Genomic DNA, 17,879 nt, shown 5'->3' with positions numbered 1-17,879 from the left:
TGATTAGCTTGGAGACCTCACGCACAGATATTCGTATGTTGCATAGCGTATTGTCTGTTATAGGAGGAAATACGGGGAGTTGATGGCCTTTGTCGCATAGGGTAGAATTAGCTGCAAAGCTCTTGGCAAATAGTCTGGCCTTGTCTGATGCTGACAAGATGACCTCAGGTCCATTGATGATAGTTGAGATAGAACGCACGCTTCTGTTCACGATCCTGTTTGCTATTTGCCAGAACTGGTGGGAACCAAGCCGCTGCTCAGCTACTTTGGATTTAACGGACTGAGCATATAGCTCTCTTGCATTTTTTATTACTCTTTTACAGTGGTTGCTGACAGTCCTGAAAGCAGCTTTGGTCTCAGTACATCTATTACGTTGGTAGCTATGGAAAAAGTGATTTCTATGCGTAATGGCAGCAGTACATTCAGGGAAGAACCATGGCTGGCTGTTGGGTTTTTGTTGGAATTTTTTGGATGGTATGAATCGGTCTATGCCTACAATTAACCTATTGGTCAGGTCTGATACCCTAGAGGACACATCATTTTTAAACATGGAATGCAGAGGTAGGTCAGATATGAATGTACGGAAGCTATCCCAGTCAGCCATAGAGTATCGATATACAGTACGGTGGAGAAGTACGTCTGAAGACTTATTACATTTCATTTTTATCTTAACTGCTACAACAGAGTGGTTGGAGGATTCCAGAGGAGATAGAACGGAACATGAACATAGCTCAGGGGAAGTTGTGAGGAAAAGGTCTAGAAGGCTTGCATACTGACCGGTAGTATCTGGCACACGGGTGGGTTCGTGAACAATCTGAGTGAGGTCATAGGCAGTGGCAAAATCATGACAGAACCTCCCTTTGTCATCGGTTTTATTTGAATGGGTCAGCCATTCCGCAAATGTTAATGTTAGCCGAAGGATGAGCAGACAGGATGTGGTCAATTATCTCAGATATGCTCTTAAGGATAGTAACCCCACTGTTGTGGGGGCGATAGAGGGCAAATATAAATGCAGTGGTGTAAGCTAGTGCAACCCGGAAGCACATATAAGGTAAATTAGGGTCTTCTCTGGAGATATCCCTACCACATGGAAAGCCATCTTTGATGTAGGCACATATTCCATGCCCATGGCGATCTTGGGGGTCAGATTTAGATGTTAAGTTAGGGTATCCTTTAATTATGAATTCGTCTAGGGAAGTGGTTGGCCCTATGCCAGTTTCACTTAGAAAGAATATGTCCAGTTTTGTCTCCTGTAATTGTGTTTTAACCTCTGGAAGGTTGGAACGTAGACCCCCTGATATTGGAGAAGGAGACCTGGTAGTAGGGGTCTATGTTGGAGGATGGTGTTCTAGGTTTATTCGTGTTTTTTTTTTTTTAATTTTTTGTTTTTATTTTTACTTTTTAAAAAATATAATCTATATCTATATATCTATAAAAGTGAACGTGTCTTCTGTGTGTGTACATCTCCCTACGCAATAACTCTGTCAATTTTAAGTCTACAGATTCGAAATTTGATATACAGGGTACTGAGATTCGGGGAAATCTTTGTAATCAGTTTTTGGCCAGAAATTTGGCTGTTAATGGATCAAAGTTCAATGATTTGACCTTTGAGAACTCTACGAAACTCCTCCGCCAATTTTGGGTCTAAACACTTGAAATTTTAGACATAGGTTCCTTGGACATGGATCTAATTGATTGGAGCCCAAAACAATAAATGTTAAAGGGTCATAATAGGGGTCAAAGTTAAAAAAATTGACCGCTTTTTTTTTTTTTTGCTCAACATACACCTCCAAACACCCGGGCTGAAATGCTAGTATCTATAAAAGTGAAAGTGTTTGTCTGTCTGTGTGTCTTTCCCTACACAATATATCTGTCAATTTTCAGTCTACAGACTCGAAATTTGATTTACAGGGTACTGAGATTTGGGAAAATCTTTGTAATCGGTTTTCGACCAGAAATTTGGTTGTTAAGGGGTCAAAATTCAATTATTTATCCTTTGAGAACTCAACCAAACTCCTCCGCCAATTTTGGGTCCAAACACTTGAAATTTTAGATATAGGTTCCTTGGACATGAATCTAACTTAATAACTTGATTTGAGCGCCAAAACAATAAATGTTAAGGGGTCATAATAGGGGTCAAAGTTAAAAAAAAATTGACCGCTACGGTCTCTACCAAATTACTCAGACAATTTCTGGTCTAAACATTTGAAATTTTACATAAAGGGTATTCAGAGATAGGGCAAGCTTTTTAATCAGTTTGGGTTGAAAATTTGAGCTACCAATATATAAATGTATATATGTATGTTTGCATGTCTGCATAAAATTTTTGACTGAGGCGACATATTTTCACAAGATTAGTATCGTTTTTAAGCACGACCTTTCAGACGATAAATATAGAAAAATTGGCTAAAAACATTAATTTCTTCACCTTCAACCGGGCACTTTTCTACAGGAAGGGGTCGCTTTTTTCACCAATATTGTTGAAAGTCATCCCCTCTTTTCGATTGTCTAGCCTTAATTTAAACCTACGTCACTTCCGGTTTGCTGGTGGTTGTAGCAGCAAAGACGTCACACTTTTTCACGTTCTTTTCCTCCTTTGCGGTACGGGTTCGAGCCTGCCTTCCTACTACTATTTTTTTTTTTTTTGGCTCAACATACACCTCCAAACACTTGGGCAACGCCGGACTGAAATGCTAGTAAATAATAAAGCTAATATATCTAGAAATTTTGAATTTTTTAAAATTAATTGATTTGTTAAAGAAAAAAGTATTTTTTAATTTTGAAATCTGTCATTTATGATTTATTTCATTCAATATAAATTTTCACTTTAACTCGTGAGAACTTTGTTCAGAAAAAATAAGTTACCTTCACTATTCTTTGCATAAACATTGTACACATAATGTGTAAGGTTATCAAATTGACCAGCCATAATAATGTTTGTCATTTTTGGTTTCAGATGATATTTGGAATTTGTTCAAAATGAAAATTAACCCTGGTGATTTAGCTGCCTTTTCTAATGACTGCTCTTCTACTTCAAAGCGACTGTCTCGTTTAAAGGTAAAATTTTTTACTTTTTAAAATTGTTTTTATTTATTGAAAATAAACTTTTTAAAGTTATGTTAGAAACAATTCCAAAGTTAATCGATCCTGGATATATTTTTTAAATGCATCCACTACTGAGACCCAATTTGGGAGTGTTCACATTACTCCTAGGTTCAATTTGACTGCTGAATAAAATATATCGGTCACAATTTTTTTACAAAATATGAAAAAAACCCAAAAAACCCAATGAATCTACAAACCATTCACAACATGAATGAAGATATCAAATGATTTCAAGCATAAAATATTTGACCAAAATGACTGAATATCACCATTAAATCACCACTATTTTGACCAAAATCACTGAATATCACCATTAAATCACCACTATTTTGACCAAAATCACTGAATATCCCCATTAAATCACCACTATTTAGACCAAAATCACTGAATATCACCATTAAATCACCACTATTTTGACCAAAATCACTGAATATCACCATTAAATCACCACTATTTTGACCAAAATCACTGAATATCCCCATTAAATCACCACTATTTAGACCAAAATCACTGAATATCACCATTAAATCACCACTATTTTGACCAAAATCACTGAATATCACCATTAAATTTCTGAAAATAGTTGATATGTCATAAAACAACCAATCAAACCAGAGTTTATATTTCTCAGAGTTGCACCTTCATTCACTTTAAATTGGATGTACAAATCCTGATTTGAAAAAAGAAAATGTAGAATGTCTTATTTTTTTTTTTTAACAATAACAAGTGTAATTAAAAACTGAGTTTTATTTCTTTGAAGATGCTCGTAAGAATTCTCACTAAACTGTAAACAATTTCTTGTGTTATCTGTTACTAACAAATATCAGCCATTGTTAATGTTTCTTTCTTTTTCTACAGAATAACTATGCTGAATACATTGACTTCAAGAACAAACATGTCCAGGAGATGCACATGAAACCGTCTACATGTTCGTTTAACACTGGCCTCATGTTGACTGATCTTGATCTGTGGAGGAAACATAACATCTCTGAACAGCTGGAATATTGGTTAGACCTCAATACAAAGTGAGAAATCATTATTTCTTCATTACATGGAATTTTATTCATAGAATGTCAGTTTTATCAAAAAAAAAATTGGTTTGCTTTTTAATTTTCCCTGAATCGATTTGAACTCTTTGCATGGTCCCTCTCTCTTTCAAGAGTCTTAATTTTTCATACTGTTAAAGTTGCTTATGAACAAAAGCACGTTTACTCAAAGGTTTAATATAAGTTTCTGCCTCATTAAGAATTGCTCTAATTGGTGTTTGCTTGATGCAAAAAAAAAAAAAAATGAAGTTACATTAAACATAAACTACCACAAGAAAACGAAAAATAGTAGCAGAGTTAAATATTGATTAACACTCGTTCAACAATCTTTATCTAAAACATCAATATGAAACAAAAATTACCAATTTTTTAAAATATTGTTTCACTAAGGTCTAACCCATCATCTTTGATTACGATAGCTTCAAAACTAATAAGACTTAAAAAAAAAAAATCAGAGTTTTATATATATATTGTACAATCATAAATTCATAGTATGGGAGACTAGAGAAAAGGTACATATTGATTCTTAGCTGAAGATGAATAAAAAAACTTTCTTCCACAAAAGAGATCAAAAACCGGCATTCATGGCTTTGATATTTTAGTCCGTCTTAGAAAGTGATCAATGTTTGCCATCAAACGTAAAAAAAGATACATTAGTGCAACTTTACAGTTGAGACCTTAACCCTTTATTATAGCCTGCATATCGAGCAACACAACTACCCTACCCCTCCCCAGGTGTTCAATATATATATATATATATATATAACCTCTTTTTATATACATATATATATATAGCCTCTTTGGGCTTAGCACTGTCGCAAATGTATTTTCACCCGATGCTTTGTTTGGCGATTAAGCAAAGCTCACTGTTCATTTGTTTGTAAATAAACTCGCAGTTCGAGCACTGTGAAGCGATAGGCAGGCACTTGATGTAAGACATTTGCAGGCACCAATTCGTGTCCTGTAGGTAGAGCTGCCGACTGTCAACTCGATGGTTGTAGGTTCGATCCATGGCTGGAGAAAGGTGCTAATCTAGCTGCACTCATGAGTTGTGTTACAACAAAACAGTACTGTATGTGGATAACTATATATATATATATATATATATATATATATATATATATATATATATATCCTCTATTCTGAACTACTGCTTAACGACAGACCAATCCTATAATGCATGACAGCCTTACACATGGTTTCATTAATGAATTCTTCAACAAATGCACCTTACCAACCAGCCATCTTATAAGAATTTGACCCAATATCATTTGGTCATATAGGGCATCCCTATCTAACAGTTTAGAAATGTTAGCTGATCCAAGGGACACTATCATGTAATCTTGTAATAAGTTATCTCCCTTGGACTATTCTTGTGGCCTCTGTCTAAATTTTGAAATTTTAAACGTGTTATGTTTCAACTATCATTAATCTCATATTTAATTTAATATTTATTTTACCTGCTCATTTACTGTGTTAGATTGCTCATAAAATTAACAGACCACAGTATGAGAATGACAACTTATGACTTTAAAGAAATATTTGCAATCATATATGCTTTTTACAAATCTGCAATTTTTTTTTCCATTTGATCATGAATGCATTTCACCCATCAGATTGGTTGCTAATTTATGTGACAACAAGAACAATGTTATAGTTTTTCTTCACAATCAAAACTTTTAACACTTTTAATGTGATGTGTACATGTGGGAAAACTATTGATAAGGTTTATTTAATGGGTTTCTTGTATTCTTGGATTTGAAATATTTTAGGATATGTTTTTCTTACTTAAAAATTCTGTTTCACTTTAGAGAGGAAGTCTATGGCAATGAAAAAGGTCGGGGTGGATCGCAACCGCCCATGATGATTGTCTTCTACAAGAAATACACTGCAATTGACCCAAGTTGGCATGTACGGTATTTAGGTATGTCTTTTTTATTTTTAAATGTGAAAACTATTTTTATTCTCTGTAATTGTAGAGTTCAAATTTCCAATAAAAAAAATGCATAAAATGAAAATGTTGCATGAATCAAATGTAAAACATTTTAAGACCTGAAAATCTTGAATTAATGATTTAATTAAAAAAACAGAACTTATTGAATTTTTATTAGATTCATTGAATAAATTCTCCATTGCAAATTATATTGAACAAAGTCACCATTTAGTTTTCTTTATCTGTGATTTGAATAAATTGCCTTTGAAAAAATAAAATAAAATTAGTTGTCAAGTTAAACTTACTGATGAGCAAATCTATTTGAATATTAAGTTGCTAATTAGAATATTAAAGATATTTTAAGCAAACCTGATTTAAATGACTACTTATAATAAATGCATATTTTACCATGGAAAATTGATAATCAGCAAGATAAAAAGAGGTCGCCCTTAGATTTGATTCAAAGACATGTGTAAAAGAGATATGAAAGAGATCGACATAGACCTTGAAAGCTAGGAGGCACTTGCTGATCAGTGTGATCTGTGGAAACACCAGGTAACTAGTGGCTTCAAGAGAGGCGAGGATAAACACCATCAGCTGTGGCAGGAGAAGTGAGCCTGATGCACAGTACGACTGCACTACCCGTTACCAGCTTCTCCCCTTTAGGAGACAGAACCAAAATCAGTCATGATCAATGGACGGCAATAAATTTTCCCACTCTTTAATTAAGGCATATAAAATTATGCCTCTTTATTTTCTTTTATTTTGTTGTATGCAAACAATTTAAATATACCATTGAAAAGTGGATTTATGTTTTAAAATTTTTATTTTCCTGGGTAACCATTTTGAAGTGTACAACATAGAGAGCAAATTCAAAAAACAAAAAAAATTGAACTGATTTCTAAATGCATAATCTTATTTTTTGTATAATTTTATCAACCATATCCCCTGGCATTGTACAAGTACCTGCTTTTAGATCTGTATCTTACATTTTTATTTTATGATTAAAATTTGCAACTTATGAATCAAATAAAATATTTTCTTAAAAATGTAGTCCACAACATCATGAAACCCCCCCCCCCCCCCCAAAAAAAAAACAAACTAGAACATAAGTCATTTGTGATAATGCCGGCCTAAGTATGGGCAGAAATCTTATTTAATTTTTATGTATTCTTTGAAAATATTCCCAATGCCATGGAAGCATTGAAAACCCCAATTATTTATCTAAACAAAATTATCCAAAATTTTAACATGATTGTTACTGTTATCAAAGAACATCAAATTTGGAAAAAATGGAAATTCAAATTCTCTCAAACTTTTGACCTTGAGAGACCATCTCAACATAAAAAAAAAGATTAGGGTCATAAAAGATTGACTACAATATGGACCAAGTAGTGGGTATCTATGCTAAACAAAACTGAAGTTATTGCTAAAAGTGTAACTTTAACCGTTTTCATAACATTTGATTTAGATATTCCAAAATAAAATCAGTTTTAATTTTGACCATGACCTATATTTTGACCATGTTTGAGTGACAATTGGTTAAGTGATATTGACAATAAGCTGTACATATTGACAAACCAACAAACTCAACTGAAAACATTACCTTCCCCTTGGCAAAGGTGTAATTAATACAACCATTTTTATTCCTTGTATTATTTTACTCAAAAAATTCTTTGGGTTTGGTATAGGTTTTTATTTTCGACTGCATTTGTGAGAGAGAGGCAGCCATACAGAAAGACAGATTTTTTTGTTTCTCTCATCCCCACTTTGCTTATGAAAGTATAAATCTTATGAAATTATTTGTCCAACGATTGTTGTAAAGAAATTGAGCCAATTGGCTAAGGACGTATGATTCTTTGGCTTTTTATAGTATTTGTTTGGCATTGAAATGCAATTTTGCAATTTCTTTGTAACTGTTTAGTATGAAACTTGATGATTTTTTAAAGTTTAATTAAAAATTACTATTTAATGAAATAAAAGATGTTTACATTTTGTTTAAAGCCTCAAATTGATTTCAGAACCATAATATACATTTTCAATTGATCAAACATTTACAGAATTTTGGTAAAACATCTAACTATAGCAAAAAAAAAAAAAAAATTGATTACTCACACTATTTCTATTTAAATAAATTAAATATTGGCACTTGTTTATTTTAGGTAGGTATTCAATTTTTATTTATTTTTATTTTCAAATACATCTCCATATTCAAAATAGCCAATCTCAATTGTAAATATTTTTTGTGTTCGTTTTTGATACTAAAAATAGTTTGAAATATTTTTTAAATTGATTTGATAAGATCACTTCTTTGTCTTCCAACAAATGTTCTAATTTCATTTTTTTCATTTGTTTTTCTTTGAACAGGTTGGACATCTGGAACAAGTTATTCAAAAGCATTTGTAAATCATGCCAAATTACTTCACTGGAATGGACATTTTAAGCCATGGGGTCGTCTCTCTCAGCACTCCGATATCTGGGACAGATATTTTATTAAAGACCCTACTCTCAAGTTTAAACCCATGCGCAGATTCAGCATGTAGTTGGTTTTACAGTTCATTTCTTTTTTTGTTCATCAATTTATTCATAAATTCTTTTTATTAAAATTGTTTTGTAATTTTTGTTATTTATTTTATCTTTAAAATTGTCATAAAGCATGAAGGTTCCATTTGAAATTCTGTGTAAATTCCCGTGTTCAACAGAAATATTACTGAATTGGACAAGATACGCCGGAAGAAGATTGCAAGTAACATCAATCGACACATTGTGAAAGAAAACTCAAGATGACAATGGTAGTTCAAAGAATCCAAATAAAAAAATGTGCTGCTTATTTGAAGTACATGTGAAATATGACAGTTCAAAATAACAGCAACACTTATGCATATACTCATCAGTTGAAAATATCAATATACACCAAAAATTATAAAAGATTATCGAGTAGAATTTGAGTAATAAAATTTACTATTTGGACTCCACAAACTCCAAACAACATTTGCATCAAGCCAGTGTGGCATAAAAGATTATTTCCCTTTTTCTAATTTCTCAGTTTTGTTGCTCAGAATCTGTGGAGTCTGAATTTTAAATTAATTAATTTTTTTTTTTTTTTTTTTTTTTTTTAATCTGACTCGATTATTTTCCGTAATTTTTTTTTATAAGTATATCCATAATTTTTCCGGTTATTTCATTCTGAACTGTGATATTTCACAATATAAATAAACACCAAAAATATTTAGTTTTACTTCACTCATTCAGCCTGCATGATTCCCAAATATTTGCTAAAAATTAAGTCACTGTTCATGAAACATGTTGATTGCTTGTAAGCCTCTACCAACATTTATTAAAAAACGTAACATATTGTTTGGTTTGGGTTGCTTGTAATCGAACAGTCAACATTAAAGAAAGGATGATATAGCTTCATTTTGGAACAAGCACTGAAAAATCTGAACTTCTTTTTTTATTACATTTCACCCCAAACAAGGCCACTTTGATGTAGAGGACTACTATCAGGAACGTTTCAGGGGTATTATGTAGGGAGTTTAGCAGCAAGATGTCTGATGCCAGATTCACATTACACTTGAACTTCTGCATGTAAGTACAGTTGGGGAAGCAGGAACCGAGAACAGAATTGCAGTTCTGGAGAAGAAGCTATTAGAGTAGAAGGCTTTCTTACATCTGGGGATCTCTACTGTGTAAGGGTGGGACTTCGCTGCTTGTCGGGTTTGTCGGGGGTATTTTCATTGAGGGGGTATAAGAGTTTGTAGTTCGTCAGAGCATCCACCATTAAAATACTTGTAAAACAAGCAGAGAGATGCAACATTTCATCGATGAGACAGGGGCTGAAGCTTAGATGACAGTTCAGGGCCTATCAGGTTGACGACTCTCTTTTGAACCTTGTCCAGGGGTGAGAGACTAGTAGAAGATGCACCATCCCAAATGTGACAGCAATACTTCATACATGGGCGAATGGTGGCCTTGTAGAGGTACAGGATACTTTCAGGCATAAGTAACTTTCTATGCACGGTAGAGAGAGCCCATATTCTTTGCAGCAGTCCTTGCAATGCTCTCAATGTATTTGTTCCAACTCATGTTCACTGTGAATGTTAAAACCGAGGAGTTTGAAAGAAGTACTTTCAGGTATCTTTAGCCATAGTTATTGGTGGTTAAGAAGGTTTCTTGTAATTATTGAAGGAAACAAGCTTAGTCTTGGCAGTATTGAATGTTACCATCCATTTTTGTCCCCATTCCACTACAGATTGAATGTTTTCCTCTAGTGTTTCTGCGATTTCTTTAGATATGTGTTCATTTGTTTTCCCCTTGTTCCTGTTATAGAGCGTGGTGTCATCAGCAAATATACTTATCTCAAAGACAATTTTATTAGGGATGTCATTTATGAATATTAAGAATAATAAAGGTCTAAGGATCGACGCTTGAGGTACACTTATTAACTTGTTAACACGTTAAACGGAAAGTTATACAGGAAAAGATTAAAATACCAACCAGTTTTATTTGGATGACATGTTTAAGAAGCATGTGCATGAAAACAATATGACTACACGTGACTTCAACATTCGAAGCTGCAAGTGCAATGAGCAGTTATGAAACTGTCAGTGCACCTGAAATTCCTTAACTTCCAAACCTTTATGATTAACTCTACAGTTTTACAGTTTCAAAAAATACTTATTCTGGTGAGGAAGAGTATTAAGTTGGAGACATGTTTCATTATTGACTTTAACAGCAGTGTTAGTTTTTAATAAAATGAAGCACTATCTCTATTGACTATTATAATTACGTGTTTTAAATAAATAATAAAAGTAGGTAAATTAATTTTTTCAAACTTATGCTTATCGTTTCTATGAAATGATGCAAGTGTTTAATTATTAATCCTGCATCATAGATTTTGCATGATGCAAGCGGCTGCTTCTTATTCATGAAAGTCATACATGTGGTAGCAGCATTCTACTCCTTTTCACACCTTCAGCAAATCCCAGAAGTGGCTGCCTAAGAACTAGTTCCATGGCTACTAGTCAGTGTCAACCACTGGCTTGAAGACAAGATTGCAAGATTGGTTGATAGTATCCATAAAATGTTTGGATGTAAATCGTCTGTTTCTAATAATACCTCCGACATACAGGGGGAATGTAAACTGGAAGGCCCTATAAAAAAAAAAAGGCCCTATAAAAAAAAAAAAGGCCCTATAAAAAAAAGGTGGGCATAAATTGGACCATGCCTTCGCATTTCATGCCCAACTGTTTTAATGAAGGATGCTCCCAATCCATGAGATGCAGATCCGAGATTTTGCAGCTTTGCTGCTTCTACCATCCTCCAGAGACATTTTGTCCTCCCACCTCTGTCTTGCTGCAGCAATAGGACATCTTAAAAGTTCCTGGAGTTAGTTGTGTCCAAATACAGGGTTTGCATGAGAAGTCGCAGAGGACAAAGTAGTTTACGTTGAGTAGGTGTTAGATTGGCTACTGCATGGTGGGAATCTGCCTCACAGATGTCGCTAGGTAAGAAGGGCGATTTCCTTGTTCTTTACATCCTCAAAGGCAGAGGAGGGGGCGATGCAAACCGACTGCATGGTTTTCCTTTGTGCTCAGGCTCCTTTCTGGTTCTCTTTCTGCAGGAAAGTGAGCAAAGAACAACTAGAAGTGGTATCGAAAAAGAGGAGTGAGTTGGAGTTTGGAGAACTAAAGAATGTGCGAAAGCACTGGACTTTTCCATTTCTTATTTTTATTTGTGTGGGGATTAGGGATCGGATTCCTTAACTTTTTCACGTTTCTTTTTCACTACTCTGATATTATCCACCACCATTGCCCTTGTTACCAGATTCTGATAAGGAGATTGACTGTTTTCTTTTAACTGCAACATTATCTGATCTTCCATGGTCGTGGTGAGATAATAACAACTATGGAAGGCAGTAATTTTTGTTTTAATTTTGTTTAAATGTAAAAGAAAGTATGTGTGCATAAAAACGTAGAAATAAAAATCAATTTTATTTTATAAAAAGGTGAGCATGTAAAAAAAGGAAGGAATTTGAATTTTGTTCAAAAATATTTATGTATATATATAATGTATATGTATATATAATATATGTATATACATATAATATGTATTTTTAAAAAATGTTTTTTTCCAAAAAAGTAATCTTTTTTAAGTAAAAGTTTTAACATTTGTTATGTATTTAATATGTTAATAAAAAAAGTGTTAATAAAAACGAAATAGATGTAGTTTTATGTTTTACCTAGGACCAAATATTCATTTTTGTTTCCAATTTGTGTGAATTCGACTTCTCGAAGCTTCTGAGAATAAAATTATATAAACAAGTTTAGGAATAAAATGTTTTAGTTTTTAATTAATTCTGGTTCTTAAAACAGTCTTTAGAATTTAAAAAGAGTTTTTCTTGAGCAGAATGAGATAGCGCTACAAATTCAGCAAAATGCTGCAATTTGTTGCTTCTTAAATTTCCATGAGATGATAGGCCCATCTTTTGATAGTCCGAAACAGTATCCAGTTATACGTATGTATCGTTTCCCTGATGTGAATCTGAAAAACCCTCTAATTTTAGAGGATTTGTTTATTTTCTAAATGCTAAAAATTGTTTCTTAGTTCCTTTAGATGACAAAGGATTTGTTTTGCTTTGTTTAAATCCTTAACTGTTGATCTTGATGGTTTTTGTGATAATTTTGTTGCTGTGTAATATACACTACAAGGTCTTTAGTTAATTTAGGTTTTATAAATAGTCTTTAGAATGGCTTTTAGAAATAGTCTTTAGAATGGCTTTTATAGATAGTGCTTCTTGAGCAGAATGAGAAAGTGCTACAAATTCTGCTTTACAAATAAAAAGTGCCACAATCTGCTGCTTCTTAGATTTCCATGAGATATTAGGCCTGTCTTTTGATGGTCTTAAACAGTATCCAGTTATACTTTTTCGATCTTAATCGTTTCTCCAGTTTGAATCTAAAAAAAACTCTGGTGGTAGGTAGTCAATCAAAGGTTTTAAGATGAATTGCAGAATTCTTTCCTGTGTAAAGATGAAAAGTATGCAGGAATATTTCAGAGATTCAGTATATTTTATTGGGTGATTCCGATTTTGGATTCGTTGAACATGGTTCATCTGATTGGTCATCTTTGTCTATAAATAGAAGCTTCCACTTTTTTGTAACCATATATTTATTATAACAAAAATATTGCAACAACTAATGATTGGGTTGTGCTAAATTCGAATCCAGTTGGTTCTATAGTATCACTTTCACTTAGGGATGTTGGCAACCTGCATTTATTCCCTCCTACAAAAATACCCCCACCCCGCAAAAAAAAAAAAACTATCAAGATGATTAACAAAGTTGTAGCATACCGACTCATACAAATGTACTTTTATGAAAACATGGTAAATCGTGTCAAGCAGACAAATTGGCACCTTTTGCCTTTATGGTTGATATCATGTAAAATAGAAAATTCAGTTTTTATATGTAAATGAAAATTTATTACTTTTTGAATATTCTTTTTCAACCATCAAATTTCTGTATAAATTATTGAGAGGATGTGCAAACATTGTGCAAACATGTTGAATTATTAATTCGATGGATGCTTTTTTAAGTCTTTCTGAAACACACTTATACAATTGTTTAACTGAGAAAATATTGTCCAAGGAATTTATCTTAAATTAGTGGCAAGTGTGAACAGAAATGTAATTTCTTATCTAAAATAATATACAGTGTAAAAGGCTTCTAATTGCGCCATTAAATTAAATGCCTCTGCTTAAAAAAGGATGAAGAACAATATTTAAACCTCAAGACAAATCTATTTCCTCATATTACAAACTGCTTCAAAAAGAAAAAAAATCATTAGTTGTGTTTCTTTTACAGAATTTTTGCTTTTCTCTTTTTTTGTTATCCATTGTGAAAACACATAATCATTTTCAAAAGACAATTGTGTGATTCTCGGCGTTTTTCTGTTGAGAGGTCTTCACTGGGCCCTACAGCTTATTTCTTCAATCTGTGGAATATAACCCCAATTACCTATTTGGAAACTATCTGAAACAAAAGAATACCATTTCTGTGGGAATTACTCATTAGAAGAAACACTTCTATATTTTTCTTTGTTATTTTTCATTTTTAATTATTTATTTTAGTTTTTTAAAGTAAAATAAAAGTTGGAAATTAAAGTTTTGGTGCAACAATAGAACATTTTATCTACTAATTTTATTTTCTGATAAACTTTTCTTACACAATTTTTAAAAAAGTTTAATTTTCTTTGAAGCTTGAACTAAAAATGTAATATTGTTACTTTGTTTAATTGACATAGAAATGTAAAAATATTTTAATAATTTAATCAACTGTTTACAATGTCAATACTTCAAATGTTACTAATTTGTACCCAATACTTGAATGGTGCTGATGCAGTATATGGGTATGTTAATTTCCATCTTTACCTACAACTTCTACAAAATTATAGTTCGTATGAAGAAAAAGTAGCTACCGAGAGAGCTTATTTTTGGAAAAAAACGTGTTATAATAGTAAAACTTGTTACAATACAGTGTAAAATGCAAAACATGTTAGACAAATGTGCTTACCAAACAAGTTAGATGTAGTTAATGTAATATTGTTATTGTACCTGATGCCCAGTTTTAACTGGTCGTTGATGCATCAGGCACATTTGTAGGTGCAGTGTTGCAACAGCAGCACCATTAACAACTACAACCTCTCATATTTTTCGAGACAGCTAAAATCGGTAGAACAACATTACAACATGTTTGGACATGAACTCCTGGTCCTGTGCCTCACAGTGAAATATTCACTCGGGGACCGTCATTTTGTGATCTACACTGATCACCATCCACTTACAATTGCACTGCATTCTAAGATTGACAAGTATTCTCCTTGTGAAACTTGCCGCCTGGATTTTGTTTCGCAATTTACCAATGATATCCGACATATTTTAGGTGAACAGAATGCTGTGGCAGGTGCCTTGTCCCGTCTTCCTATTACTTCTCTGTCTTTACTTCGGATATTGATTTACAGCAGATGGCCTTAGACCAGCCATGTCCGATACTTTGGATCTGTTGTCACCTGAATTTGCAACTTGCAAGTTCACATACCTCCTTGTGCCCACTTTATATACACTCATAATCTGTAACACCATAACAGATTCAACCAGACCTTTCATTCTGATGACTCATCACAGAGTTGTCTTCGACACTTTATATAATCTGGCACACCCCAGACTCCAAGCCACAGTAAAGCTGATTACAGCTAGATTTTTCTGGCCGAATATGAGGCCTGATATCACTGCCTGGACGCGTTTCCTGCCAAAAGTCATAATACACAAGCATATCCGTGTACTGCTTGGAACATTCAGCATCCAAGACGCTTGGTTCAGTAGGTGTATCAGAATTTTTGTAGGAATTTTTGACACCCCTAACACGAAATTGCAAATAAAGTATAAAAAACTCGTAATTTCTTTTTTAAAAGTGGGTTATTTATTTTCTTTATGGATTATACTTCCAAAATAAACTATTAAAGTTGCTTTAAAAGTAATAGAAATATTTTTTTTTTTTAAAAACTAATGAATTTTACGAACTCAATATTTTTCAATTTTTAAACTTAAAAAATCTATCAAAATTTTTCTATTGATTCTATTTTTGCGATATTTTCAGGGTCAATGTAAAATTTTATGCTCTTTCCAATAAACCGAATATAATATTTTAGACAGACGTTTTTTTAATTCACGCCCCCCCATTTTCAAGTGTCTATTAAAAAGTAAATAATTAATTTACTCACCAAAGTTTTATATATCACAAATTGAAGAGAAAAGGTCAATAAATAATATATTCAAATTAAAAAAAAAGTAGTGTTTTTTAGAAATTTACCTGTAAAGTTCGAAGTTTAAAACTTTTTTTTTTAAACCACGTTATTTGTTTTTTCTTTTTTTTTTTTAATGAAACCTTGGTCCTTGCTCCTGTAATTGAAAAAAAGTAGTTATAAGCTTGGAAAGACAGGGGGTCGAATAATTCACGCCTCCCATTTTGAAATGTCTATTAAAAAGTAAATAATTAATTTACTCACCAAAGTGTTATATATCACAAATTGAAGAGAAAGGTCAATAAATAATATATTCAAATTTAAAACAAAAAAAAGTAGTGTTTTTTTAGAAATTTACCTGTAAAGTCCGAAGTTTAAAACCTTTTTAAAAAAAAAAAAACACGATTTTGTTTTTGCTTTTTTTTTTTTTAATGAAACCTTGGTCCTTGCTCCTTTAACCGAAAAAAAAAAAAAATTAGAGCTTGAATTACATTTTTCGAGGAGTTATAAGCTTGGAAAGATGGGTGGAATTATTCACTATTTTTCACGAAATTTCTGACACACCTATTGCTTCAGTCATGTTTATGAAATTTGGTAAACGATTTGAATCGTAATCCTTGAATAGAATGGAATGATGTTATTTGATTCTAAATTGGTTGAAGAAAAACTCATTGAATGTAAATTCCCATTCTTTTCGATATAGCATCCAGAGTAATTGGTAATAATCCTTTGGTAATGGAGAATTATAGATTTATTTTGCTTCAGTTTTTAGTGGTGTAATATCCGTAGAAAATATCCATAGAAAGATGTTATTTTTTATACAGTAAAAATCAATCATTTAAAATGAATATTCCAGTTAGCGAAATATTCTTGATAAAATCAAGATGGCTGGAATTTACAAAATGTTTAAATCCGATATTTTAAGGCTGGATTTAAAAAATAAAGATAAAAATAAAAGCAAAAAAGATATAAAAATAAAAATTTAGAGACTTTAAAAATAAACGGTATGTTTTTTAAAAACCGTTTAAGCATATTTTTCTTCCGGGCCTTGATGTGGTGATTTCCATGTAAAAAAAAAAAAAAAAAAAAAAAAAAAAAAAAAATGAAGAGAAAAATGAATAGAAAAAATTAAAATATTATTTGTATCATTAAATGATTAAAGAAGAGGGAGGGGAGACAGAAAGAAACAAGAAAGAGAATGAAAGAAAGCCATAACGGAAGTTATTTTTAGACTAGTGCGCTGGTGAGAGTATTATAGAATTGAGCACGACACAACTTGCATCGAAAATAAATCGGTCAAAGGTGAGAGTGGGAGGGAAGTTTATATGAGAGGGGGATGATAGAAAGCGTAAGTGGAAGGGGTGGGGTTGTCTATAAGGATGGATGTGACTAAATCAAAGTTAAAAATTAAATTATTCAAATTATCAGCTGAACTAACGCTAACAAAATAAAAAAAACTTTTAAAATTTAATATTTCAAAAGTTATTAGGAGTAAAAATTATTAGCAATAAAGCTATATAATTAGACAATCTACGAAGTACTATAAATATTTTATACAATCTTAAATGAATAAATTATTTCTGAAGTAATAGGGTAAGTTGAAAAATGTCATATTTATAAACTATATATTATAAAGCTGAAAAATAAACTCAAAGATCTAGAATAAGAATATTAGTTAAAATGCCCGGGGTAATCATATTAACAGATGTTTAGTTGGTTGGTTGGTTGTTTTTATTTTATGGCATATCAACCCTTTTCAGGTTATTTAATACCGAATCCAAAGATTCGGAAGAAAAATTTTTTTAATAGAATATATTTGTTGTTTTCACGTCGGTTTCTATTCAACCCATAGTTGGGACCCTAACAGGTACTACCACTCCGGGTCAGAGTGGCCCTGAGAGCAATGGTAATTAAAGGGTGGCTCCACACTCCCCAAAGCCCACAAGCTGGGGCCTGACCACTGGATATAGTTTAAGGTTATCCAGGACCCCCAT

General features: G+C 32.5%; 1 protein-coding gene across 1 annotated transcript in view; it reads left to right on the top strand.

Annotated features, from left to right (window-relative positions):
• Window positions 1-8,693, top strand: part of LOC145268781 (glycosyltransferase 8 domain-containing protein 1-like) — a 61,640-nt gene extending 52,947 nt beyond the window's left edge. Inside the window, exons 6-9 of the mRNA XM_080124397.1 lie at window positions 2,957-3,057; window positions 3,964-4,130; window positions 5,963-6,075; window positions 8,452-8,693. Of these exons, the coding sequence (XP_079980523.1) occupies window positions 2,957-3,057; window positions 3,964-4,130; window positions 5,963-6,075; window positions 8,452-8,627 (557 nt within the window). The 3' untranslated portion in view covers window positions 8,628-8,693. The remainder of the gene's footprint in view (window positions 1-2,956; window positions 3,058-3,963; window positions 4,131-5,962; window positions 6,076-8,451) is intronic.
• The last annotated feature ends 9,186 nt before the right edge of the window (window positions 8,694-17,879 follow it).

This window comes from Euprymna scolopes, chromosome 4 (assembly GCF_053919585.1).
Source record: "Euprymna scolopes isolate OS-2025 chromosome 4, ASM5391958v1, whole genome shotgun sequence".
NCBI lineage: Eukaryota > Metazoa > Mollusca > Cephalopoda > Sepiida > Sepiolidae > Euprymna > Euprymna scolopes.
This window is presented reverse-complemented; position numbering and strand designations above follow the sequence as displayed.